Genomic DNA, 25,658 nt, shown 5'->3' with positions numbered 1-25,658 from the left:
TCCTGTCTTCGGCCACGTCACGACCCCGTGACAATATTAACAATCCAATGATGTCGCTGACCATCTTTCCGCATTTTTAGTGCAAGATCTTCAAAACACTTGAGAAGGCCAAGAAACTGTTCTGTAAAACAGTTCACATAGAAAAATGACAAATAGTATAAACCAATGCTCAACATAGTTCCCAACAAAGATGTCTATGAAATGATTATTTTTGCTAGTTATGTAGTGGTACGGGTGCTGACGTGCCGGCCAGGTGGCAGTTAAGTATAGTTAATTAAAAAAGGATATGCTTTTTATGGTGGTGTAAACAGATGGAACACGAGAAAGAAACACGAAGACACCTAGCTAAGTGTGCCTTTCTTGTGTCCCATTTATTGTCTTACGTGTAATTACCTCAGTAATCAGGAAATGTAATAGCAACAATTTCGTGCATATTACAAATAGAACAACCTATACGAAACTTCCTTCGAGCTTCACCATGAATATGAAAGCACTAGAAAAATATAGATTATAAGCTTTGCAGTATTGATTGCTCAATGCAGTACACGCGCAGTAAAATGTTCAGCTTACAGAACTGCACTATAGCTACACTTATCTATTCGCCTTGTCATTTGGGTGCACAGGCTTGACGACTGAAGCGATTACTCAGCACATACTGCCTTCAGATGCGTCCACCTATTAGTCATCACTGAGGATGACTAATAGTGATGACTAATAGATGGACGCATTTGATGGCAGTGTGTGCTGAGTAATCACTTCCATCTTGGTCCTAACTGAGCATTCCAGTGCTGTTGCTACATATCTTGAACCTGAACACTGAAGCCTTTTTGGAAAGTCAGCGATAATCGCGTTCAGCTGGTGCTTCAGCAATACCTTTGGTCTGTCTGGAAGCGCCCTGCCAACAAAGATTTGCATAGCAGACACAGAAGCAATTTGTAGCAAGCGAACTGAACTTATGCATAGGGAGCTTTTGTTTGATATATGTACAACATACAAGAAACAAAAGAGGAAAGAGAAAAGAAAGAAAGGTGACCCCTCGCTCCCATTTTTTTCTCATTCTGCCATGGTGTCTTGCTACTCCCGTCTACGCAAAGTATGAATTTAACATGGCAGTCGTGCTTACTTGGGATCTCTGGGTGTGTGCGGCAGTGCAGGATGGCTGGCGATGCACACACCAGTTGCTCAAAGGCTTGCTCAAAAATGCAGAAGCCACAGTGTAGTACACTCACACCTCGTTATAAGGCAGTTCAAGGGGAGCCACAATTATTTTGTTATATCCAGTAATTGGTTATATCAATTATAACAGTTTGTGGCAATGTATGCTCAGATGGGCGCACACCTATAAGCATGCAAAGAAGGAAACCGCCTCGCGGCCCGATGCACCGCTACGCGACCACGCGTGTGACCAAAAATAAACACAGTCGAATCTCAATAATTCGAATTTCCGGATAATTTGAGCTCGTGCTGTGATAAGCTATATTATTCCAATAAGCGAAAACGCCCTGTAATTTGAAAGCGCGAGCACTTGTGATGGTTGATTCGAACATACCGCGTTCCTAGAATGTTCTCAGCACCATGCCCAATCTCGGGGCGGCACCTCTCAATGCTGGTCGCAGAAAAGGAAAAGAAAAGAAAAGACTGTGGCAGGTTGTTTGCTCTCTCTCAAATGCCAATCTGCAACGCGCCTGTGCCGCACTTCTCCCTTTTGCGTCTCTGCATGTAGAGACCCTTCTCCTTTCAAGGCCACGTGTAGACAGAGAGAAAAAAAAAGAAAAGAAAGCTGTCGCGGAGAGTTGGCTCTGCCTCTAATGCCAATCTGCTTCTCTCCGCGTGGAGAGATCCTCCTTTCTCTGTGCAGAGGGTACCAGCGGAGACGCAGTCGCTGCCGTTGGCTTTAAAGAGCGTTGGCGCTGGACTTAGCCACGTGCTACTACGCTTTGCAAACTGCATGTGAAATTGATTGACTCGCTGCAAGGCAAACGTGTGCAGACGCGCATCACCGATTACTTCAGTTAATGACTGATGTCCTCTGATTTGTGTATAAATGTAAGTCTTCTGAAGTTCCCCCATAGTGTGTTCTTAAGTGAGAGGAAAATTGCTTTGCATCGCGGCGCCGCTTCTCGGTCATGTGATCCACTGAGCGCTTCCTCAATCCTCTATGCTGGCAGTGTCAAAAGGACGGCAATCTCAGGCACGCATGACAAGGCTGTAAGGTCGGCGCAGAAGTTTTGAAAGAGCCGCACCAAACGAGCGTCAAACTCCGCAGAAAACGATATACTGCACACACAACGGTTGTTTTTTTAATAGACTATTTGATAGACTAATTTAGCTTGTTACATCCATTTACCAGTCAATATAACTTCGTTAAAACAAGGTTCAGAACACACGGTTCTCAATAGAGCTTTCAAGGAAAATTTAATTCACTTCGTTATATCCATTATTTTGTAATATTTCGTTACGTTATAACAAAGTTTTGAGTGTATGTGATAAAACTAACATCATCATGTGCTTGTGCTGCAGTTGCTTCACCGAAAAAGCCGCATCTAGCATCATCTTTCCTCTGGCTACTGCAGTGCTCATCGTACGTCCGCTGTTGAAGAAAAAATGCATGACCACCACTCTGCAGCCTATTTGACAAAAACAGAGAACACAAGTTTCGTTTCCGAGAAACAGCTTAGTAGGTGCCTTAATCGATTTTGTTCTTTTGTTGGACAGACTTTGGGAGCAGGCAGATAACATGCTATTCGGTTTGCAATGCTGAAAACACATTCGCGAATCGCCCAACCCCTTCCTCGGATGCAGGCAACGCATATTCAGTGTGTGAGGTGTCAACAAGTTTTCTTTCTCTCTTTCTTTTTGGCAGCAGCCAAGCAAGCCAGTGGCTTTTCGAACATGTGGTTCTTTTTTGAAGTCACGTGCATGGCATGGTTTGTAGTTTCGATCTGATCTCTACTTGGGCTTTCTCCCTCCTGTTTCAGACTGCCCGTTGTGGGCATGCTATCCCCCCTGTAAATTTGTTTGGTGCACACGTGTCCCACGAATAGGCTGCAGCTAGGGTTCACAACCATCGAGTGGTAGGTGGCATTGTGCTTGCGAGCATTTATCACCAATATCATCATGATGGTTAGCGCAGTAGCACCAAGAGTGATGCCTGGCAACAAGGCAGCAGCTGGGTGGTGGCAGATGGCACAGAGGCAGGTCTCTTTGGTGTGTGGTGGCTGGCGCGAACGGTCGCCTCTCATGGTGGGCCTAGAGCTATTCCAGGTTTTAGAACTACTTTCTAAATGGACCCTAATGTCTGTGAAACGTGAATATTGGTTGCAGAGCTGCTATCCAATTTTTAAAAAATTACATATCTACTCCTATGATACAGCCGTCATGTCGGGTTAATATCAAGTGTAGGTAGGCGTCATCCACGGACGTTGATTTATGTAGCACTGTTCCATGTAGCAAGTTTTATATCACTGAGCGTGAGTGCCTCGCACTAGTCTGGGCAGTCAGAAAATTTCGACCATACTTGTTTGGCCACACCTTTTAGGTAATTACAGACCACTATGCCCTACGTGGGCTGTCGTCCCTTAAAGATCCCACTGAACGACTTTGACGTTGGGCTTTCAAACTTCAAGAATACAGCTTTGACATAGCATACAAATCTAGCCGCATGCACCAGGATGCTGACTCTCTATCCCATTATCTCGTGGACTCACCTGACTTTTCAGCACAAGATTCTGATCCTTGTGTCTTCACCATATCTGCTTTCACCGACATATGCAAGGAACAGCTCAGTGATGTTCACTTGCGGTATATCATGGACCACCTACGTTTTGCTACACTTAAACCCGTCACTACACTTGTTTGTTCTACCCAATGGCATTCTCTACCTACGCAACACCAGCTCCGAGGGACCAGAGCTACTACTCCTAGTTCCTGTGACACTCAGTTCTGCTGTTCTTTAACAGCTTCACGACCCCCTTACCACTGGACATCTCAGTGCCACGCGCACGTAAGATCGCGTGCGGCGTCAATTTTACTGGCCAGGCTTTTACCGTTCTTTGTGCTGATAGATTGCTGCTTGTCAGTCCTGCCAGTACTCCAAGCATTTTATCTTGTCACCGGCTGGTGTACTCCAACCAATAGGCATCCATATCGTCTTCTTCCACTGTGTCGGTCTTGATCTCGTTAAACCATTTCCTACATCTCTGACTGGAAATCACTGTAGCCACTGACTACGCCACACGATACGCTATCACATGAGCGGTACCGACAAGCTTGGCCACTAACATTCCGGACATCTTGCTTCATGATGTCATTCTTCCCCATGACGCACCTTGACAGCTGCCAACCGATTGTGGTCGCCCATTCTTTCAAAAGTCATGAAGGACATCCTTTGCTGATGTTCGAAGTGTCACAAGCTCACTACGGCCTACCACCCGCAAAAAAATGGTTTTACCGAACCCCTCAATCGAACTTTGACAGCAAGGTTCTCCATGTACGTTTCCGAAAATCCCCTTGATTGGAATAGTACTTTGCCTTACATAATGCTTGCATACAATTCGTCACACCCTCACACCACTGGCTTTTCCCCCTTTTATTATTGTTTGGCCGCCATCCAGTGTTGCCCTTCGAGACTCTTCTCCCATCAACTATGCAAACGGTGACATAGTACGCCCGGCATGCCAATGCTCGAGCTCAAGTGGCCCCCCCCAAATCACACGGAAACGTCTTTTTGGCTCTCAGCTGTCTCAAAAAGGCCACTAGGATAGCCATAACAGAGTAGTTTCCTACTCTCCAGGTTCATTGGTCTTCTTCTGAACACTATGTTGCCATATTAGCCGTTCTTCGAAGCTTTAATTTCGCTACTCCGTGCCTTACAAGGCTTTACGTCGCCTTACTGAGGTCAATGAAAACGCTCCGTTGGACAGTCATTCGTCGTCTGCACCCCTTACTGACGTCGTGCACATCTCCCGTCTCAAACCATACATCTCCGTGCATGACTTGTCTGTTCTTTAGGCACTGAGATGGCGCTACTGGCGGTGGAGGGATATATGTTACGCGGCATTAGGAACGAGAAAGCATCAGACAGACAACGAATGATCGCCGTCATGTTGCTGTTCCTCCATCCTGCCTGCAGCTGCCTCTGACTCTCCCTGTATATTTTCTTAATAAACTAAGGCACGTTGCCGGGCTAGTTGGTTGGTGTTCATAATTTATAAGGGTATAGCGCACCATGACAAGGACACAAAAACAGAGATGCACACACACACAGCGCTAACTTGCAACTAATGTTTTATTTGCGATCACACATGCTATTTATACAGCAACATTAGACCAATAAAACCTGGAACATACCATGTTAACATACAGCACGCCTCATGCAAGCGTCATTATCGATTGCGACAATCCGCACTTGCCCATGTCAAAGTCAAGATTCCAGATACTTCTTTTCTTTAGCTGACAAAGCTATCAAAGCCACACTCACACAATTTTTCGTCATTTTGTCAATTTCAAGGGCTTCAATGATTTCAAGCGTAGTTCTGTCACGGGCCCTAAAGAGAACACAGGGACACAAACACATCTTTGACGATGAAGGGCCAAATGACCAGATACAGCTTTTTCTGCGTTGTACTTGTGTTTCCTAAGTTTTTCCTTCACACACCTTCCAGATTGGCCAATGTACACGCAATAACAAGTCAAAGGAGTGCCATGAACAACACTACGACAACAATTCATAAATTTTTCCCGGGGCCTAATCTTACACTCCCGTTTCCCGCAGCTGTCTGCATTAACTTTTTTTGCACATTCTTCGCAACCATTCAGGAGCAGAAAACACTACATCCGCACCCGCATTTCTCGCTATCCTTCGCAAGTTATGCAAAATGTAATGCATGTAGGGCACCACAGCAACCTTGGCTGCCTTAGTGGCGGCTGCCTGGTCTCGAACGTCTGCCCTTTCTTTCTTTCTTATATTTTCGGCGACGGCGGTTAACAGGTGCATGGGGTAACCAGTATCCAATACATGTTTAGCTTAAGCCCACAAGCTTGCATCAAGCTTGTGGTGGCACGACTTCACCAGTGAGTTTTGAAAACAGGAATCTATCATTGCACGCTTTACCAATTTTGAGTGAGCTGGTGTGAATGGAAGAACCGGTTTATTTCCTCGCGGTTCATAGCTCCAGCATACTCCTGCTGGCGAAAAATACAGCCAGAGGTCAAGGAATCTGATGAAATGGTCATTTGGTATTTCATGCATCAGCACCAAGGGAGATAACACTGTCAAGAGCATGGTTAGAGTTTCTGTCACCACCGCGTCAAAATTGTTATGATCATTATTGGCAATGATCAGATAGTCGTATACAAATCTAAAAACAGCATTCACATCAGTGTGCTTCATACGCACGTAAAGGACCTTATTACGCTTTGCTAAAAACAGGTCGCTCAAGTACGGCGCTACGCAGAAACATATACATATCCCCTTCTTTTGTTTCACAGTGTTCCCATTCCACGTTGCATAGGTCGAGTTAAGATAAAAATAAAGGAACTCTAAAACTGTTCACTAGATACACCGGCAGTATTTTGAAATTGAACCGCTCCTACTCTGTCGATGCCTTCCGACACATACATCATCAACTTGGCCTGAGGGAGGGTGTAATAAAGATCTTTAACATCGAGTGACAATGCCAAAAGATTCGCGTTTTCTTTGCCTGCAAAAAATTTAGCACTTGTTCCGGTTTTCTTGCCAAAAATGTGTCGTCAAGAGATATCAACTTCAAGTTTGTTTGTAGAAAGACCGCAATGCACTTTTGCCAAGATTCATTCTTCAAGATGATCACTCTGAAAGGGCAATCAACTTTATGCGTTTTCGCCGTGAAAAATATATCAAGATCCACTTTTCTTGTCTTCTCAATCGATTTAACAATGCCTTCAAGATCACGTTATCGGTGACGTGAACCTGCTCGACAAAGCGCCCACAGGTGCTCAAGCGTGGACCAAAGTTCGCCGTCGAGCCGCGCAAATCCAGCCCGAACTGCTAGGGATGGTTCGGAATGTCTCCAAACAAGTACCTGAAGGTGACCTTGACAGGTGTGTATTTGGGGGTGTTGACGTACTCATGCATGTCCGTCCTCCGGGCGGCAGATTTGCCATTCAGGGGACTATTAGGCACTAGAAGGAAAACTTACTCGCGCTGCTACCGGCCGGCAAAGACGGTGGTTTTGCGGTTATGCGTAAATCGTTGTATCTGGCGAAGGCGCCAGAGGCCATTGATTCTGTATTTGATACTAATAATAATATATCGTTAGAAAAAGTGTGAACTGCTGCAAAAAAGCTATGCAAAAGCTTCAATCTTGAAGGCCTGGTTAAATCGATCGAGAAGACAAGACAAGTGGATCTTGATATATTTTTCACGGCAAGAACGCATAAAGTTGATTGCCCTCTCAGAGTGATAACCTCGGAGAATAAATCCTGGCAAAAGTGCACTGCGGTCTTTCTACAAACAAATTTGAAATTGATATCTCCTGACGACCCATTTTCGCTGAAAAAGTCGGAACAAGTGCTAGATTTTTTTTGCAGGCAAAGAAAACACGAATCTTTTGGCATTGTCAATCGATGTTAAAGATCTTTATTACACCCTCCGTCAGGCTGAGTTGATGATGTGTGTGTCGGAAGGCATCGACAGAGTAGGAGCTGTTCAATTTCAAAATACTGCCCGTGTGTCGAGTGAACAGTTTTAGAGTTCCTTTATTATTATCTTAACTCGACCTATGTGACGTGGAATGGGACCACAGTGAAACGAAAGAAGGGGATATGTATAGGTTTCTGCGTAGCGCCGTACTAGAGCGACCTGTTTTTAGCAAAGCGTAATAAGGTCCTTTACGTGCGTATGAAGCACACTGATGTGAATGCTGTTTTTAGATTTGTAGAAGACTATCTGATCATTGCCAATAATGATCATAACAATTCTGACGCGGTGGTGACAGAAACTTTAACCATGTTCTTGACAGTGTTATCTCCCTTGGTGCTGACGCATGAAGTACCAATTGACCATTTCATCAGATTCCTTGACCTCGGGCTGTATTTTTCGCCAGCAGAAGTATGCTGGAGCTATGAACTGCGAGGAAATAAACCGGTTCTTCCGTTCACACCCGCTCACTCAAAATTGATAAAGCGTACAATGATAAATTCCTGTTTTCAAAACTCACTGGTGAAGTCGTGCCACCACAAGCTTGATGCAAGCTTGTGGGCTTAAGCTAAACATTTATTGGATACTGGTTATCCCATGCGCCTGTTAACCGCCGTCGCCGAAAATATAAGAAAGAAAGAAAGGGCAGATGTTCGAGACCAGGCAGCCACTAAGGCTGCCTGGCAACCTTGGCCACTAACCTTGGCCACTAACCTTGACCTTAACCAGCAACCTTGGCCACTAAGGCAGCCAAGGTTGCTGTGGTGCCTTACATGCATTACATTTTGCATAACTTGCGAAGGATAGCGAGAAAGGCGGGTGCGGATGTAGTGTTTTCTGCTCCTGAGCGGTTGCAAAGAATGTGCAAAAAAGTTAATGCAGACAGCTGCGGGAAACGGGAGTGTAAAATTAGGCCCCGGGAAAAATTAATGAATTGTTGTCGTAGTGTTGTTCATGGCACTCCTTTGACTTGTTATTGCGTGTACATTGGCCAATCTGGAAGGTGTGTGAAAGAAAAACTTAGGAAACACAAGTACAACGCAGAAAAAGCTGTATCTGGTCATTTGGCCCTTCATCGTCGGAGATGTGGTTGTGTCCCCGGGTTTCAAAACACCCGTATTCTTTTTAGGACCATGACAGAACTACGCATGAAATCATTGAAGCCCCTGAAACTGACAATATGAAAGAAAAAAAAATTGTGTGAGTGTGGCTTCAATAGCTTTGTCAGCTAAAGAAAAGAAGAATCTGGAATCTTGACTTTGACGTTGGCAAGTGCGGATTGTCGCAATCGATAATGACGATTGCATGAGGCGTGCTGTATCTTAACATGATGTGTTCCAGGTTTTATCGATCTAATGTTACTGTATAAATAGCAGGTGTGATCGCAAATAAAACATTAGTTGCATGTTAGCGCTATGTGTGTGTGTGCGACTGTTTATTCTTGTCTCTGTCGTGGTGCACTATGCCCTTATAAATTCTAAATATATTTTTTTCAGTCATACTCTTAGCTTTGTGACAATACTTTCACCCTTGATGCAGAAGAAAGCAAACCTTTTGACAAATTACAAACTTGTATATAATACGTACCGCTGAAACCAGTCCTTCGGACCACTGGCCGTCAGCTGAACTGCATGGTAACCGCTCACCCAGCTGAAACAGCGATAATGAAATTTGTGAAAATCTACCACGGCTCATGTGTCGCTATAGGGATTGGCAGGATTTTAAATGCAAAGCGCTTTTTAGTAAACTTAAGTGACTTTAAATGCATGTGTCTGTCTATCTAGCTAGCTATAGCCACCAACGACTTGTGCTCTCCAGACCATATCGTCAATGAAATTTATACTACAATTCGTACGGCATAACATGCAAAACATGAATCACCCGTCATATCATGAAAATCATGACTGTTTTGTCATAAATGGTATGGTTCACACTCTATGCCCATGGTGCTCCAGCGGCTGTTTCCTTAACTTGATATAGTATCCCAAAATTGGTACGATGAGACATATTTGCATGACTAACATAAATAACAGGTGGTAATCTGAAAATCATGATGTCCATGTCACATACAATATAATCTACATGCCAGGCTCGTGGTGCACTGATGGCCATTATACTAACTTCCTATACATTAAATGTGGTATTGCATGATGTGACTGTATGATAAACATAAATGACAGGTCGCAAATATCATGTAAAGATCTTAACATGATAATAAAGTGCACTAAAAGACAATAATGCTGCCATGGCCTCTAGATGTTACGCACAACACAAGAGCGAAAGGAGGACACAAAATACTTATGAGAAAAACAAGCAATCATGAAAAACCCCCAAGTAGCGAATACATAAAAACTAGGCTACAAAGGTACCTGACACACCATATACACTACCTAAAAGGATAGTAGTTACAGTACATGTGCAAGGCTTGACGTGGTGGCCGCTCCAGAGGGGAGTTGTAGAGGTTGTCGCATCTATGAAGTCAATCACACCAGGAATGCACGACCGTTAGCTACGCCGTCAGGTCCCTGCAGTATCACGTGACCACAGCGTCGGGTCCCCGCAGCGGTTGTACCGCTCATCATTGTGATGTTCACTATAAGGAGTGAAGCCGTAGGACATCTTTTACATCCTCTCAAGGATGACGTTGCTTGGCCGAGCTCTTCTCCTGGTCGCACCTCTCAGCTCAATCAGGGATGTTGCTGAGAAGGCAGGGGTCATGAGCTCTGCTGGCGGATTTCCGTCTGTGGTGTCGGGCACTTCATGTCTTAAATTCAAAAATACTAACCTTGAAGTCACGGACCTCCAATTAGTTTTATTTTCTTGAGATGTATTGCATTGCGCCACACAACCGATTTAGTGTGTAACCATTGCAACGCGCTGACGCGCACCCTCTAAATAAACAGTCCCTTTCCCATTGTCAGTCTAGCGTGACGCTCCTTACACCACTCCGGTGCTATTGCGCCCATTGTGTCCATAAGATGGTGCATTCGGCGGTGACACAACACTGTTGAATTCCATGCTGCTGACACCGCACATCTGCCTCTTGCGGTTCCAAGCCCTCTCTTTTCGTCCTCTTTTGTGTTCTTTTTTTTCTGGTTCAGTGTGCGATCTCATGCTTTCTTTATTTCCTCGGTTGATATTGTTTTTTTTTCTCGTTTCTTCTCCCTCTTCTACCACCAGGTGACGTGCTCATGACAAATGCCAGAGACAACATTGGCAGAAAAAGAGGGTTCCACACTCACCGTAATGGCAACATGTAGTGCTGACTGACGCTCCTGTGTTTAAATGCACATATACACCCTATAATGTGGATGGGGGGATGACCGCCAACGTAGCTCAGTGGTAGAGCATCAGACGCTGCATTAGAAATTCGCAGGTGGAATTATTGTCAGTTAGTTCCCCTTAATATTGTGTCTAACAAGGAAAATGAGCCCTTAAATTTAAACAGGTCTTAACAGGTGAATCATGATATGTGTGTTATGTATAGCACAGTTTGCTTCTTGCTGGCTGCTTCCCATTACAATATATCACCAATGCGTCAGATCTGCTGGTATATATATATATATATATATATATATATATATATATATATATATATATATATATATATATATATATATATATATATATATATATATGTATCAGCCTGACTATGTCTACTACTGGCCTCTCCCATGTTCTACCAGTCAACCCGGTCCTGTGCTTACTGTTGCCACTTTATAGCCGCAAACTTCCTCATCTCATCTGCTCACCCAACACTCTGTCTCCCCATAAACCGCTTGCCTTCTCTGGGAATCCAGTCAGCTACCCTAATGACTAGCAGTTATCCTATCCTGCTTATGCACTACGTGTCCGGCCCATGTCCATTTATTATTGGCTTTGAGTTTCTCCCCTGACCCACTCTGCTCTCTTTTTGTCTCTTAAGGTTACAACTATTTTTCTTTCCATCGCTCGCTGCGCCGTCCTCAATTTAAGCTGAACCCTCTCTGCAAGCCTCCAGGTTTCTGCTCCGTAGGTACGTACCAGCAAGATGCAGCTATTATATACTTTCCTCTTGAGAGATAGTGGCAATCTATCAGTCTTGATTTGAGAATGCTTGCCAAAAGTGCTCCACCCGATTGTGTGTTTGTGTGTGTATATATATATATATGTACTGTAGAGGAGAGAAAAGAGACAGCACCCTTGCTAGGGGGCGGCTGTTTTTATTCTGACTTTGTTCTCTTTCTCCCAGGCTAGCTGAGCTCGCGTGTAAGCGCGAACTTCCAACTCTTGCTTATTGAGTACCCCTTACAACACAGTATATAGCTCATTCCACGTAATGCCACACACATGACAAAACCGTAAATGCGTGGCACAGCACACGCTGCCAAGAAAACCTAGTTGTGATCTGATCTTAAATTAACAATCCCATATCAATGCTTCACAGCAAACACTCCAGAAAATTGAGCTCTTTTTGAGATAAGGCCAGAGACTGTGTACTCACACATAGCTTGGAACATTTTGCGATACCGTTTGCCTCAACTTTCCCGTGTCAACTGGTCACAGACTGCAGCCCAAGATGACACACTGGTCAAAAAATGGAGTGCATCCACATGTCTTGCAATGCATAGCCAGGAAACCACCAGAAGAAATTTTGTTTTTTACATTGCAAGAGTGCTTGTGCAAGCGGTCATTAACACACCTACCAGTATGTCCTATGTAAACCGCGCCACACGACAGCAGGAACATGTAGACAACAGCTAAGGCGCATTCAACAAACTTAGTTACATGCTTCTTCCCACTGGTGGATTGCACGTCCTTCTTGGGGTTCGTAAGCTTACGTAGATGATTTAGTTTTTCTGTGGCAGAGAACACTACGCGACATTTCCTCTCAGGGCTATCTTTTTCAAATAGTGTGAAATTTGATGTACGTATGGTATGACACTGGTTTTCCTAGCATCACGCTCACCATTTGCCTGCAGCCATCCCCGCATACACAGATCATGCAACAGACAATCAGCTACTGACACTTGCACCAACACTGGGTAGCCAGCCAAGAATAATCGCTTGCTCTGTCTTGCAAAACTAGCGGCCATAGTGTGAAGGCGTGCCTTCAACAGGGCATTTCTAAGACGTAACCTGGCAATCCCTTGCTTTATTAGCTTTGAAATCGCCGAATTGTACTGCAAAAGAGGCTTTTGCGACCGCGGTTCATAGCACCAGCAAGTGTGTTCAAACAAACAAGAAAGACGAAAATCAAGAAAGCGAATGGTGCCTTCTTGCGGTATTTTGCACGTCACTTTAAGTGGTACAAGACACTCCTTAATTATTGGCAGGATTTCTGCGATCTGCACCTAAATGTCAACCGAAGTATACTCGTTCCCATACTTTGTATGTGGACGATTTCTTGTTTTTTATTGAGTATACTTCAGTTGATATTGAGCAGTACTGTCGCCAAGTACTGCTGATACTCAGCAGTACTTGGCAACATTGAATAGGTGACTGCTCTAGAAGCTGAGGAATTGTCTCCAGCAGGTTGGCCAGCACGGCGGTGGATGCAATAGGTTCTTCAAGTGCCTGCACCGAAGGCATGCCAAGCACAACAAGAACTGGCATCTGCGCGTGTTCCTGCTACGGCAAAGTTGGATTTCGTTACTCCATTTACGCTTCCTGAGTAGTGGTCTCAGCCACCACTAGCGATGCTACGGCGCCGGGTACAGGCGCAGAAAGGAAACATGCAGCGGAGCGCAGCCTATGCTTTGGACGTCTTCTATAGGTAGCTACATAACCTCTCCATTTTGGGGCTCGAGAATGCTGACGAGCTATCTAGACAGTGCACTGCAAGAACTCGATCTCCGACAGAAAGCTGAGTCTTGGACATTTGTGTTGCACCATCGAGGTAATGTTCCTCGCAGCTCACACGAGGGTTTTGGTCAGGAGGAAAGTGGTCACAAGCATTGTGAAGTGGGTGAAAAACACTCGTCAATCTCGCACACCACTCTGTCTAGGACGCTTGCATAACCTCTTCGTAGGCATGCCACCCCTTTGCTACATCTTGAAGGTGGTCGATGACCACAAGCCATTTGTGATTTTCCGTCTAGGCATGGAGGGTGTCGAGCGAGTTTATGGTTGTAACCCACTCAAAGACAATATCCTGTAGGCCGCGAAACACTGGCACTGTCCAAGCAGCGGACAGGAGTAAACCGGCAGGCAAGCACTCAAAGTTTGATTAAGCCAAACGGTTGAGCTGCTGCGATGATTGCGTGGGTACATGCCAGTGCTCTGCGTCGGTGTCATGTGAGGCTCCCAAAGAGCCCTGGGCGCTGTTTGCGCGTATAACCGTGGTGGCTCCGGTACTCACAAGGGCGTCAGACGATGAGCAGTAAGGAGAGGCCAAGCTGCGCAGTTGTTGCGACAGGCGCGTGGCGGTGCGAGTGATCTGCGCTGCTTTGTCAAATGAGCCACCCTAGGAGCCCTTGGCGGCGATCGCGGAATATGTGGTCGTCGCACCACTCAGTGCCGCGGTGACGTCCTCGATTGTGGGAGCGGTGTATGCCGCAGTCCCGGAACTCACAGTGGTGAGATCCATGGCAAAAGGCACGTGGACGACGTCCTTTGTCGTAAAGAGGTATTTCACGTTGGTGTGGTGCTGATGAGCCATCGAGGAAGCCTAGACGCCGTCACCGAATGGTGGTGGCAGTGGCAGCAGGTGAGCAAGTGTCGAGGAGGCCTGGATGCTATCCTCAAGCTGCACGATGCCGGGTGCTCTGGACGAAGAAACGTAGACATAGGAGTTCATCTTCGTCAACTGCGCTATTGCAGAGGAAAAAAAAAGACAGCACTCTTGCTGCAAGCTGGCTGTTCTTATTCTGACTTCGTTTTCTCTCTCTCCCATGCTAGCTGAGCTCGCGCCAATGCCTGGGCAGTCCGATTGCTTCGTTACAAGATGTATGTGTGTGTGTGTGTGTATATACATGTGTGGCGCTACAAAATGAAGACAAGTTATGGTCCAGATGCCATGCGTTTATTCTAACCCACGCGAACTTCTTCATCGGCTTCTCTTACACTCACCTTGTTCATGCGTCACACTTCCCCCTCCCCTAGAGAAAGTCTCAGTTCAGAAGGTACAAAATAATGCCGCTGTTTCCTAACATGCACAATGTCAGAGTTTCTATCTAAGAGCAGCACGGAGCGGTTGATCTCATAGTTCACTGTTGAGACCTTGCGTAGAATCTTGTAAGGTCCTTCCATGACGGAACTGAGTTTGCCGTTGTTGGGATGCCACGGTGTCTTGTAGAGGACAAAGTCACCGAGTTGGAACTTATTCGGAAGAAATCTTCTATCATAGATGACCTTGTTCTTATTGTGGTAGGCGATAGAATCGGTAACTGAAGTTTTTCGAGCTTCTTCAACAGTTTCGTCTCGTTGTTCCAGTATAGTAGGATAGGATGGAATTCCATACATCAGGAAGGAAGGTGCGTAGCCGGTCATTTCGAGGGGCGTTCTGATGTACTCATCAATTACCTCCAGAAGCATCTTACTCCAAGCCTTCTTTAATTCGTCATTGATCTTACATTTAGCTCTCGTTACGATGGTCTGGTTTGTCCGCTCGTTGCAGTGGGGATGATCATATGAGGTGAATAGTTGGTGTATACGGTTATGTTTTAAATTTTACTGCAGTGAATCCTGTTCCACGTTCTGAAAGGAACTGTGGTTTTCCAGAAGAAAAAATCGTTTTTAAGCATGAGATTTATCCGTCGCTGTTCTCAATTTCATGAACGCCTATATGTAGCGGGTCGCATGATCAATCACCAAGTGAATAAACCTTTTTGATGAGCCGTATCCAGAAAATCCTTCAAAGGTGTCCATTGCAAAGAGGTCAAAGGGTTTTTCAGCTGGAGGCGGTGCTTCAAGTATCCCAAACTTTTTTGTTTTCATCTTCTTGCATCTCTGGCGTGTATCACATTGAACAATGTAGGTGGAAACATCGGTTACCATATCCGGCCAAGATTATTGCGGAAACAAGAGTGATAGCGTCTTCTTCACTCCGACATGACCAAAATGTTTGTGTGCATTCTTAAGAATGGTTGGGTGTAGTTAATGGGGCACGTATATCTTTTGTAGTCCTTTCCTTTTGACGATAATGATGTTGTTTTTCAATGACTGCATTCCTTTTGGAAGCTCATTGTTGCATCGTTGAAGTTCGTCATGTGACAGAAGATTAAATATTGAGGCTCTGAAGAGCGCATCTGCTTCGACGTTACTTGCGCCCTTTTGATGTTTGATGTTCACATCATACATTGACAGTTTTAAAGACCACCGAAAGAGACAACCTTGAGAACTTTTAACATTCTTCAGCCACTAGAGTGTAGAGCGATCTGTTACAACAGTGAATGGCTTTCTATGAAGGTAGCAATGCCATTTATCAATGACATTTACAATGGCAAGACATTCTTTTTCTGTAATAGCATAGTTCGCCTCGTGCTTGAGTAGTTTGCGGAAATAATAGGCAACAAGATTTTCTTTGCCTTAGTCATCAGGTTGTTTCAGCACTGCCCGGAAGCCTGTGTCAGATGCGTCGCAGTACACAGTACATATCGTATATGTTAAGCACCGGTTCTTCAGTTATCTGCCCCTTCAGTTCACGAAAGGCTTGCTCGCATGCTTTTGTCCACACCCACTTGCTGCCTTTGTGGAGTAATTTTGTGAGTGGAAGAGCGATATCGCTGAAGTGGAGGATGTACTGACAGTAGGTGTTTACAGTGCCCAGAAAATGCTGGAGATCTTTTTCTCGTTTTGGTGTCGGAAATTTGAGTATGGCAGTCATTTTGCTTTGCTTAGGTGTCACTGTTCCTTGTGAAATTTTGTGGCCCAGGTATTCAATGCAGCAGTGTGCAAAATTGTCACTTTTTTCGTTTGAGTTTTACGTTCTCGGTTTTGAGAGCTTTCAATAGCGCCTCAACGTGTCGTATATGATCATTAAATTTCTCTGAGTATACGACCACATCGTCAAATTTACTAACATTGGTGAACTGATGTTTCACTATTATTAATTTCATGGCTCTTTCAAATGTAGGCGGAGCGCTCTTCAACCCTAATGGCATTACCGACCCCTCAAAATGACCATCAGGCATGACAAATGCAGTTTTCTGAACGTCGTTAGGGTGCATTTGGACATGTCAGTATCCCAACATTAGTTCCAACGAAGTGAAGAACTTTGCCTTTTCTAAGTGGTCAAGATTATCATCCATACGTGAAATTGGTTGAAAGTCGGGTATTGTTATGGCGTTGAGTTTTTGGTAGTCAATACATAGACGAGTACGTCCTTCACCTTTCTTTTCCTCTGAAATGACAGGTGCGGCGCAGGATGACAATGAAGGCCTCACAACACCTAGCTTAATGAGGGCGTCAATTTGTTTGTTAATCTTCGCTTTGTCTGCCTGTGAACATTGGTATGGTGCTCGATGAATAGGGACAGCATTGGCGAGTACGATCCCAAGTTGCTCATTAGTAATGCACCCAATATCTGTCTGATATTTCGAAAAGATCTTTTCATACTTGCTTAAAGAAGAGTCGAGCGCTGCAGACTCATGCTCAAGTTGACAAGTTTTCTGAAGTCAGGGTTCGCATCAGCGAGGCTTGAGTCGTTTTCTTTTCATTGTGATGTAGAAGGTTGAAATTCTCGCGTGCTTGTATCACGGACTTGCTTTCCAGATTAAGAAGAAAGATCGAAGTACGAAGCGCTGTCAAGGCCAAGAATTAATTGCATTCTCATGCCTCACAGAACGTTTACAGAAACTTTCTTTTTGACGTTCCCAATTTGTAACTGAATGCTTACGCGACCCATAGTTTGAATGCTAGAAGCAACTTGCTGGACCATTATGATAGTCTCTCTCATCAAATGAAGTTTTAGCTCTTTGTACACTTCCTCGCTGATACAAGTAATTGTTGCTCCTGTATCGAGAATTGCAGTTACTGACTTTCCGTTGATGAGAGCACAAAAGTGTATTAATGAAACACTGGGTCGCCCTCCTCGTTTCCCCGTCCAGTCTCAATAACAGACACATTGCCGCGGCGCGGACATTCGTTGTGCCAATGAAACTGTCGTGGGAAACCAGAAGCTGAGCAGTATCTACGTTCGTTTTGCGGGGCACGCGGTCGGGGAGTTAATGTTGGCTGCTGCGGTCTGCTGAAGAGACGTGGAGCTCTTGATGCAGTACTAGCGTTATGAGTAAAGAAAACGTCTCTCACCCATTTTAAAGATGTCTCGACCCGTTGAGCAGCAGTGAGCCACTCTAATGATGACTTGGAAGACAGCCTGGCGAGCACCATCAGTCAGTCCAGAAAGGATGTGGCACTCTTTGAGGTCAGCCAAGGAGCCCAGTCGCTTTTTCTCATCATAGTAGTCCTTGATGGTCTGCCCTCCTTTCAGTCAATAGTGGATGAAGAGACAAAATGCATCTCCGTCAGTCGTAGTAAAGTGGGCTTGCATATCGAGCTTAATATCATTCCAAGTTGTCTCACAGTTGGCGAAAATTTCTGTCAAGTAGCACTTGAACGCTTCTTCTTCAAGGTATTCGCTGAAGTGACTGACCCGATCGATCGCGGTGAGTCCATGATGCCTCAGCCGCCTTCATGTCGAAAAGAAGAAGCCACTTATCGATGGGGCCGTCTTCTGGTGTTCCCTTGAACTTCTGTACGTTAAGAGGAGGCTTTGCTCTAGCCATGACAGTTTGATGAGGTCGATCCTGTCGACTTGTGTGATGCTACAAAATGGAGAGACATCGTGGTCAAGATGCTATGCATTTATTCTAATTCACATGGACTTCTTCTTTGTTGGCTTCTCCTACAATCATATATATATATATTAAAATAGAGGTGTTGTCGAGAAAGGTTCAGACGCGGCTTGGCAAAATGTGCTTTATCAGGCAGGTCTGGCTAATGGCGAGCGGCGTGCGCGAGCTACTACTACAGCCACCGATCATCATCGTCTTCTTCATTACCAGCAGAGCGTCCGTTATTCAGATTCATTACAATTACTCCCCGCGAAATAAGGAGCCATCCTGGTGACCTATGGACAAGTAAACACGGGAGGGTCGTAGCAGGGCTTAAGTCTTGAGACGTGGACAATTTTTTGGCCACGACGACGTTGGTCAGAAGATGGTTCCAGTGGTTCGTTGAGGTAATTTACTGGCGACGTTTTTTGTAGCACACGATATGGGCCGTGATACTTGGGGACCAACTTGGTAGAAAGGCCACGTGTAGCAGAAGGGACATGCAGCCAGACGAGTGAACCTGGATCGTAGAAAGTAGTGTTATCTGATGCGTCATAGTGGTGCTTTTGGCGTCCTTGGTCTTGGGTTGTGAATGATCTTGACAGTTGGCGGCATTCTTCAGCGTATGTAGCGGCTTGAGACAAAGTCGTGGACTCTGGGGAGTCAGGTTTGTACGAAAGAATGGTGTCCATAATGCAAGAAGGTTCGCGTCCGTAAAGGAAGAAAAAAGGAGAGAACCAAGTAGTGCTTTGAATGGCGGTATTATAGGCGAACGTGATAAACGGGAGCACTCGGTCCCAATTGGAGTGGTCTGACGAGATATACATAGACAGCATGTCACTAAGGGTGCAGTTGAAGCACTATGTCATTTCATTGGTCTGGGGATGATAGGCGCTTGTACTGCGGTGAACGACGTGGCACTCACGCAGCAATGCTGCGATGACGTCTGACAAGAATACGCGACCACGATCGCTCAGTAACTCCCGAGGTGATCCATGACGTAATACAATGTTGTGAAGAACGAAAGTCGCAACGTCTTTTGCTGTAGACGAGGGAAGGGATGAAGTTTCGGCATACCGCATGAGATGGTCGACGGCAACTATGATCCAGCGGTTACCGTCAGCAGTGTTAGGAAGGGGACCATAGATATTGATGCCCACGCGATCGAATGGTCGGGATGGGCATGGTAAGGGTAACAAGGTATCGCTGGCGTGATAATGGGGAGTTTTTCGTCTCTGGCACGTCGAGCAGGCCCGAACGTATTGTCGTATAAAACAGTACATGCCACGCCAGTAATATCGGAGACGTATGCGAGAATGAGTCTTCAGGAAACCTGCGTGGCCACATTGGGGGTCGTCATGAAACGTGGAACAAATTTCGGATCGCAGATGACATGGAATCACGAGTAGCCACTTACGTCCACCGGGTGCGTAGTTGCGTCGGTACAGCACGTCGTCGCGAGTGATGAATGAAGTGCTCGACTTGCCGACGCAACGTGCGAGAAGGAAGGAAAGTCGTCCACCCAGCCAGGATGTCTAGAATCGAAGCAACCCAAGGGTCCTTGGGTTGCTCAGATGGCATGTCGGCGATGGTGACGGCAGTGGCATCACAGGTTAGACTTTTGCAGCAGTCCGGGTCAGCGGGCAGGGGTGAACGGGATAGGGCGTCTGCGTCCGGATGTTTCCGGCCGGAGCGATAGACCACGCGAACCTTATATTCTTGGAGGCGTAATGCCCATCGAGCGAGGCGACTGCTTGGATCCTTCGGTGACGACAATCAGCAGAGGGCGTGGTGGTCAGTCACGACGTCAAAAGGATGCCCGTACACGTAAGGTCGAAATTTCTCTCTCGCCCAAATAATGGCGAGGCATTCATTTTCAGTGGCGGAATAGTTGATTTCGGCTTTGCTAAGAGTTCGGCTTGCGTAGGCAACCACGTACTCTTGGAAGCCGTCTTTCTGCTGTGCAAGAATAGCGCCTAGCCCAACACCACTAGCGTCGGTGTGGATCTCTGTGGGTGCCGATGAATTGCAGTGTCGCAGAATAGGCGGCGACGTGAGGAGGCGGCGCAGTTCATTGAAAGAGTCGTCACAGGTGGCAGACCAGGCTGAAAGGTCTCTAGAGCCGGCGAGGAGCTTGGTCAAAGGAGCGATGATCGTCGCGAAATTGTGGACGAAGCACCGGAAGTAAGAGCAAAGGCCTATGAAGCTTCGGAGCTCTTTCATGGTGGTCGATTCGGGAAACGCTGAAACGGCTGTAATTTTGGCAGGGTCAGGAAGAATGCCATCATTTGAAACCACGTGGCCAAGGATCGGAAGCTTTCGAGCGGAGAAATGGCACTTCTTCAGATTCAGTTGCAGCCCTGCAGCAGAAACACACTTGAGGACTTTCTCGAGGCGGGTTAAATGGGTTGCGAAATCAGTTGAAAAGACGACAATGTCATCTAAATAACAAAGGCAAACGTTCCATTTGAGGCCTTGAAGGATAGAGTCCATCATTCGCTCGAAAGTAGCTGGCGCGTAGCAGAGGCCGAAGGGCATCACTATGAATTCGTAAAGCCCGTTGGGCGTGATGAAAGCTGTTTTTTCGCGTTCGGCCTCTGCCATGGGTACCTGCCAGTATCCAGAGTGCAGATCTAAAGAAGAGAAAAATTCGGCTCCCTGTAGGCAGTCCAAGGCATCGTCAATGCGTTGCAGCGGATAGACATCCTTGCGCGTGATTCGGTTGAGACGTCGGTAGTCCACGCAACACCTGATGGATCCGTCCTTGTTCTTCACCAACATAACTGGAGAGGCCCAGGGACTGCTTGACGGTTCGATTATGCCACTTGTCAGCATGTCGTCAACCTGTTCATTGATGGCACGGCGTTCGGTAGTTGACACACGATATGGACATTGCCGTAATGGCGTCTCTTGACCGGTATCTATACGGTGAACAACAGATGCGCTCGACCTAAGAAAGGCTGATTGTGGTCAAACGAGGCTCGAAAACGCAATATATATGGATGCACACCTGTGTTTCACGTCAGCTTTGGAAGAGGTGCAAAAATAGCAAGTTATCTTTTTGTCCAGTTTACTTTGTTCAAATCTACATTACAATTACTCCTAATAACACCCTTTCTCTGACATTATTGTCGGTTAGTTTGCCTCAGTATTGTGTCTAACAAAGCAAACGGGTGGGGGTGGCAAGTTCTGGTCTGGATTGATGGGGCAAGCGACCCTTTTGCTCTCCCCTGCCAGTGCCTATAAGTGTGACAATAGAGTGCACTTTCATTCCACAAAGTACTCAGTATTACATATTATGAAACAGGACCCACACAAGCACTAACTTTCAATTCAAGTACATTCCTACACCTGCATTATAGCAGGTACTATATATAGCAGTTCTATAACCCAATAATAAGCAAAAAGCACACTAACAGAAGGTACTACACCAATTCATTGTTGCACATAATTTCTGTCATATTTCAAAGCAGGGCTTTTATGCCTGGTACAACTTGAATATGTGTGCATAGAAATCACAAGTGTATGTCAAGGTGATGCACTTCAAAGAGTATTAAAGCCGCCAGGTAACCCTGCAAGTGACTGATGTGCTCACCTTGCCCGCAGCAACAAGCTCCCTCTGGGCCGCTGAAGCCGCCCGCACTAAGGCCGATGTGGCGGCCGTAATTGACTTGGCAGCCTCCAGGATCATCTCATCAAAGTTGAGGTTTTCATCTGCTTCCTGCAAAAGAATGAGGCACCATTCTCGCACATACAACTAAGAGAAGTCTCTTATAGGATTTGGAATGGTTCATCTTGTCAAGCTGCTGGTGCAACAAACATTCACAAGAACTTGGCGTCTGCTCAGAGCTGTTTGACTTCAGAAAAGGGCTGTATCACACAAACATGGTGATTGCTCTAGTGCCCATCAAGAAAGCAGTGCACTACGAATGCTGCAATGAAAACTAAACTAAATGGCACTCTTTCATAGAGTTAGTGTGGGAGTGTGACAGTCATTATACCAATAATGCCCGTTAGTTCGGTGCAATTCGTCGCTGCAACCACATGAAGAATGTCGTCTGGCAGTGGACAAAATGAAGCTCGGTCAATCAATGCCGAACGTTCCAGCCATTTTGGTGACCATCTAAAATGTATTAAAAAAAATTGTGCTGATTTACTGCATTAAAAACAGTGAAAAATGGTAGAATATTTCCAAGAGAAAAATGTTTTGGTCACGTGGCTGCCTTCTGAAGTTTCCGGAATATCGTTTTAATGTTGTTTGTAGAAAACATTATCTTAAAAGTACTGCTCCTTTCTATACCAGATTTGGTCTACATGTTAAGTAAAGGAGCTTAATTGTGTAAGATTTTCGAAGCTCAGATAAGCCTTTTTAGGCACACGACAAGGCTCTCATAGCAGGAGAGTCATAAAGCCCCGCCACGGTAATCTAGTGGCTAAGGTACTCGGCTGCTGACCCGCAGGTCGCGGGATCATATCCCGGCTGTGGCGGCTGCATTTCCGATGGAGGCGGAAATGGTGTAGGCCCGTGTACTCAGATTTGGGTGCACGTTAAAGAACCCCAGGTGGTCGAAATTTCTGGAGCCCTCCACTACGAAGTCTCTCAATCATATGGTGGTTTTGGGACGTTAAACCCCACAAATCAATCAATCATCAAGGAGAGTCATAAACCTTCTGGCAATGTGCTGTTTTCACCGCCAACAGAATTTCTTGTTTGGGCTTTGCCGTAAGCACCTATGCTCATCTTTTGTGTTGTATTCTAGACAGTTCCCACATCCTTGGCCCTTCAGTGTGATTTCTGCTGTGGGCAGCCCACACAATGTGCTTATCACGCCAACTTTGTGCAACTCACGCCTTTTGAAGCATGTAACTTGAGAGACTTGATTTGGCAACTTAGATTATTCAGGTTTGCTGGCAGTAGTGTCAATAATTGCAGAAGTTCTTGGTAAGATGTCCATGCTTGGTAGGCTTTGCCAGCCTTTCATTGCAGTCCCCACAATTCCTACTTGATGGGCCATGACTGTTAATTGTGCCAAATATCAGTGATGGAAGTGACTTTTTACATTTTGGAGCATACTTTGGAGCAGTAAAAGTACTACTTTGAAGCAGCCATAAGAGTTTTCCAAGCAGAAAAAAATGGTAGTTTACTGCAGCTACTAGTGTCTTAGGGGCAGATATTAAATTTGCCATGCAATAATTGGTCAAAGGAGCGATGATCGTCGCGAAATTGTGGACGAAGCACCGGAAGTAAGAGCAAAGGCCTATGAAGCTTCGGAGCTCTTTCATGGTGGTCGATTCGGGAAACGCTGAAACGGCTGTAATTTTGGCAGGGTCAGGAAGAATGCCATCTTTTGAAACCACGTGGCCAAGGATCGTAGTTCAGAGCATTGTCAGAGCATCTCGTAAATATCTTTTATTATCAAAGCTATTTACCAAACAATAATCAAAGTGAATTTTATGACGCAAATGGCAGGTTGTCAAAAATGAACTGTGAAATGAGCTATAATTTGAAATACTAATATTTGGGGCAGAAATCAAATTAAACTTGAAAAGCTAAGTGCCAAATTTAAATATAACCACAGTCCATTACAAGCGTTACCAAATGAGCACTAGATAACAGTTACGAGATAAAAGCAATCCAGTTCATATTCACCACACTAGCCTACATGTCTACCAGAGGAGAAAAAAAAAAACGGTCAAATGAACTATATGGTCATTATTGCAGTTCTGTCGCACAAATGGGATCACAGCCAATAATTCACAGTGGGATGAGCACTGTGGGATGAAAGTACACTAGTTTTTTCAAGTTTCTCAAGGACTTGCGAGTTAATCAAAGAGTAAACGTTTGTCACTCTCATTCTCTCGGTGTCATTTCGGGGCAGCCCTGGGTTAATTTGTACTAACAAAAATTACTGTTTGAAGCAGCATTTCTCTTTTGGAGCAGTTTAGAGCAATCGGAGCAGCACTTCTGTCATTGCAAATATGCACTGAATCCTGATTACAATTTCCCTAAAATGGTGCTTTACATTTCTCTACACTGTCTCTCTGCATAAGCTTTTCTATTCTTTTAAGGAATATGACCAGAGAGCCTCAGTTGTGAAATGCTAGAAAACTTTATGAACTTGTTCATCTCACAAATTGTCTCTAGTTCAGGTACGAAGCAGTCACCAGTATCGCTAGTCTGAGCAAGATGAAAACATGCGCTAGCACCTCCTGAAGCAGTGCCCTTCAAACTTAAATTGACTGCACGTCCTGCTTCAGGGCACTCAGCAAAAGAGAGACAGCGATATCTTTTACACACTCAAAATGCCCCTGCAGTGAAATTTCCGTCTTGTGCACCGCGAAATAATACACACAAAAAAAAATTCAGTCATAGCTATAACGCTCAGCCATAGCCACCTTCAGAGCACAGAAGAGTGATAACACCCAAATAAAGCACAGTTTAGAAGCATAACTTCTTTCTCAGATGGTGTTTGGATGACTGGCATAGCCGTACTCCTTGCTGTGGTCTGCCTGGCTGTGCAACGTGCGCTACTCCACTTACACAAAGGTGTAGAGCGCAGGGCACTTGGTTCACAACACGGTGCGGATACAGAGAACAGATGGAAGAGTGACGAGAAGGAAAAATGCAACCAACGCAATCGGAATCCCAGCATTCTCTCAACCAGAGCAACAAAGTCTGGAAAATCATGCGTGGCTGTAGCCTTTAGATCCTACTGCGGTACTCCCCATTCGCCACATTCTTACACCACATGATCCGACTCCCGAATTTCCCCTTCACTGCTTTTATATTACCGTATTTAGTCGAAATACAGAGAAACGAAAATGTGCATGCTACACATCTACAAGGACAAAGTAGAGTTTAATTAAAATGATCATTTACTTTACAAAGAGTTCTCACTGGTCGAAAATGTATTCTTAGCGTTATCTTATTTTCTTGTTACAAGAAATGTGCTTTATGCAGTAGCAACCGAACTCTCGAAACAAGATGTTTGACATTTTTCAATTCTGTTCCAACAAAATGCAGCAAGTTCTTCATAATATTTTCTGAAGTGCTCTGACAACATTTTGGCGAATTTTAAACCAAATTGAGAGTGGATCTTCTAAATGCAAAGCATTTCTTTGAGTGCTGCAGACACTTTGAGAGCAAGTATTCCTGTGTGTCTGGATGCTCTCGTGATCGACCCCTTAACTCTCTCGTTACCAGGCCTATTCAAATCAATCACCGG

General features: G+C 45.2%; 1 protein-coding gene across 3 annotated transcripts in view; it reads right to left on the bottom strand.

The window, feature by feature from the left end:
• rhea (Talin_middle and talin-RS domain-containing protein rhea) overlaps positions 1-25,658 on the bottom strand; it is a 908,869-nt gene that overhangs the window by 35,074 nt on the left and 848,137 nt on the right. For all 3 annotated transcript variants that reach the window (XM_037423602.2, XM_037423603.2, XM_075891790.1), the window contains exons 51-52: positions 22,028-22,153; positions 9,266-9,328 (exon numbers count right to left, since the gene is read on the bottom strand). In XM_037423602.2, the coding sequence (XP_037279499.2) occupies positions 9,266-9,328; positions 22,028-22,153 (189 nt within the window). The remainder of the gene's footprint in view (positions 1-9,265; positions 9,329-22,027; positions 22,154-25,658) is intronic.

The sequence above is a fragment of the Rhipicephalus microplus genome, chromosome 4 (assembly GCF_043290135.1).
Source record: "Rhipicephalus microplus isolate Deutch F79 chromosome 4, USDA_Rmic, whole genome shotgun sequence".
Taxonomy (NCBI): Eukaryota; Metazoa; Arthropoda; class Arachnida; order Ixodida; family Ixodidae; genus Rhipicephalus; species Rhipicephalus microplus.
The sequence above is the reverse complement of the archived record's forward strand: the minus strand, read 5'-3'. Positions and strand labels throughout refer to the sequence as shown.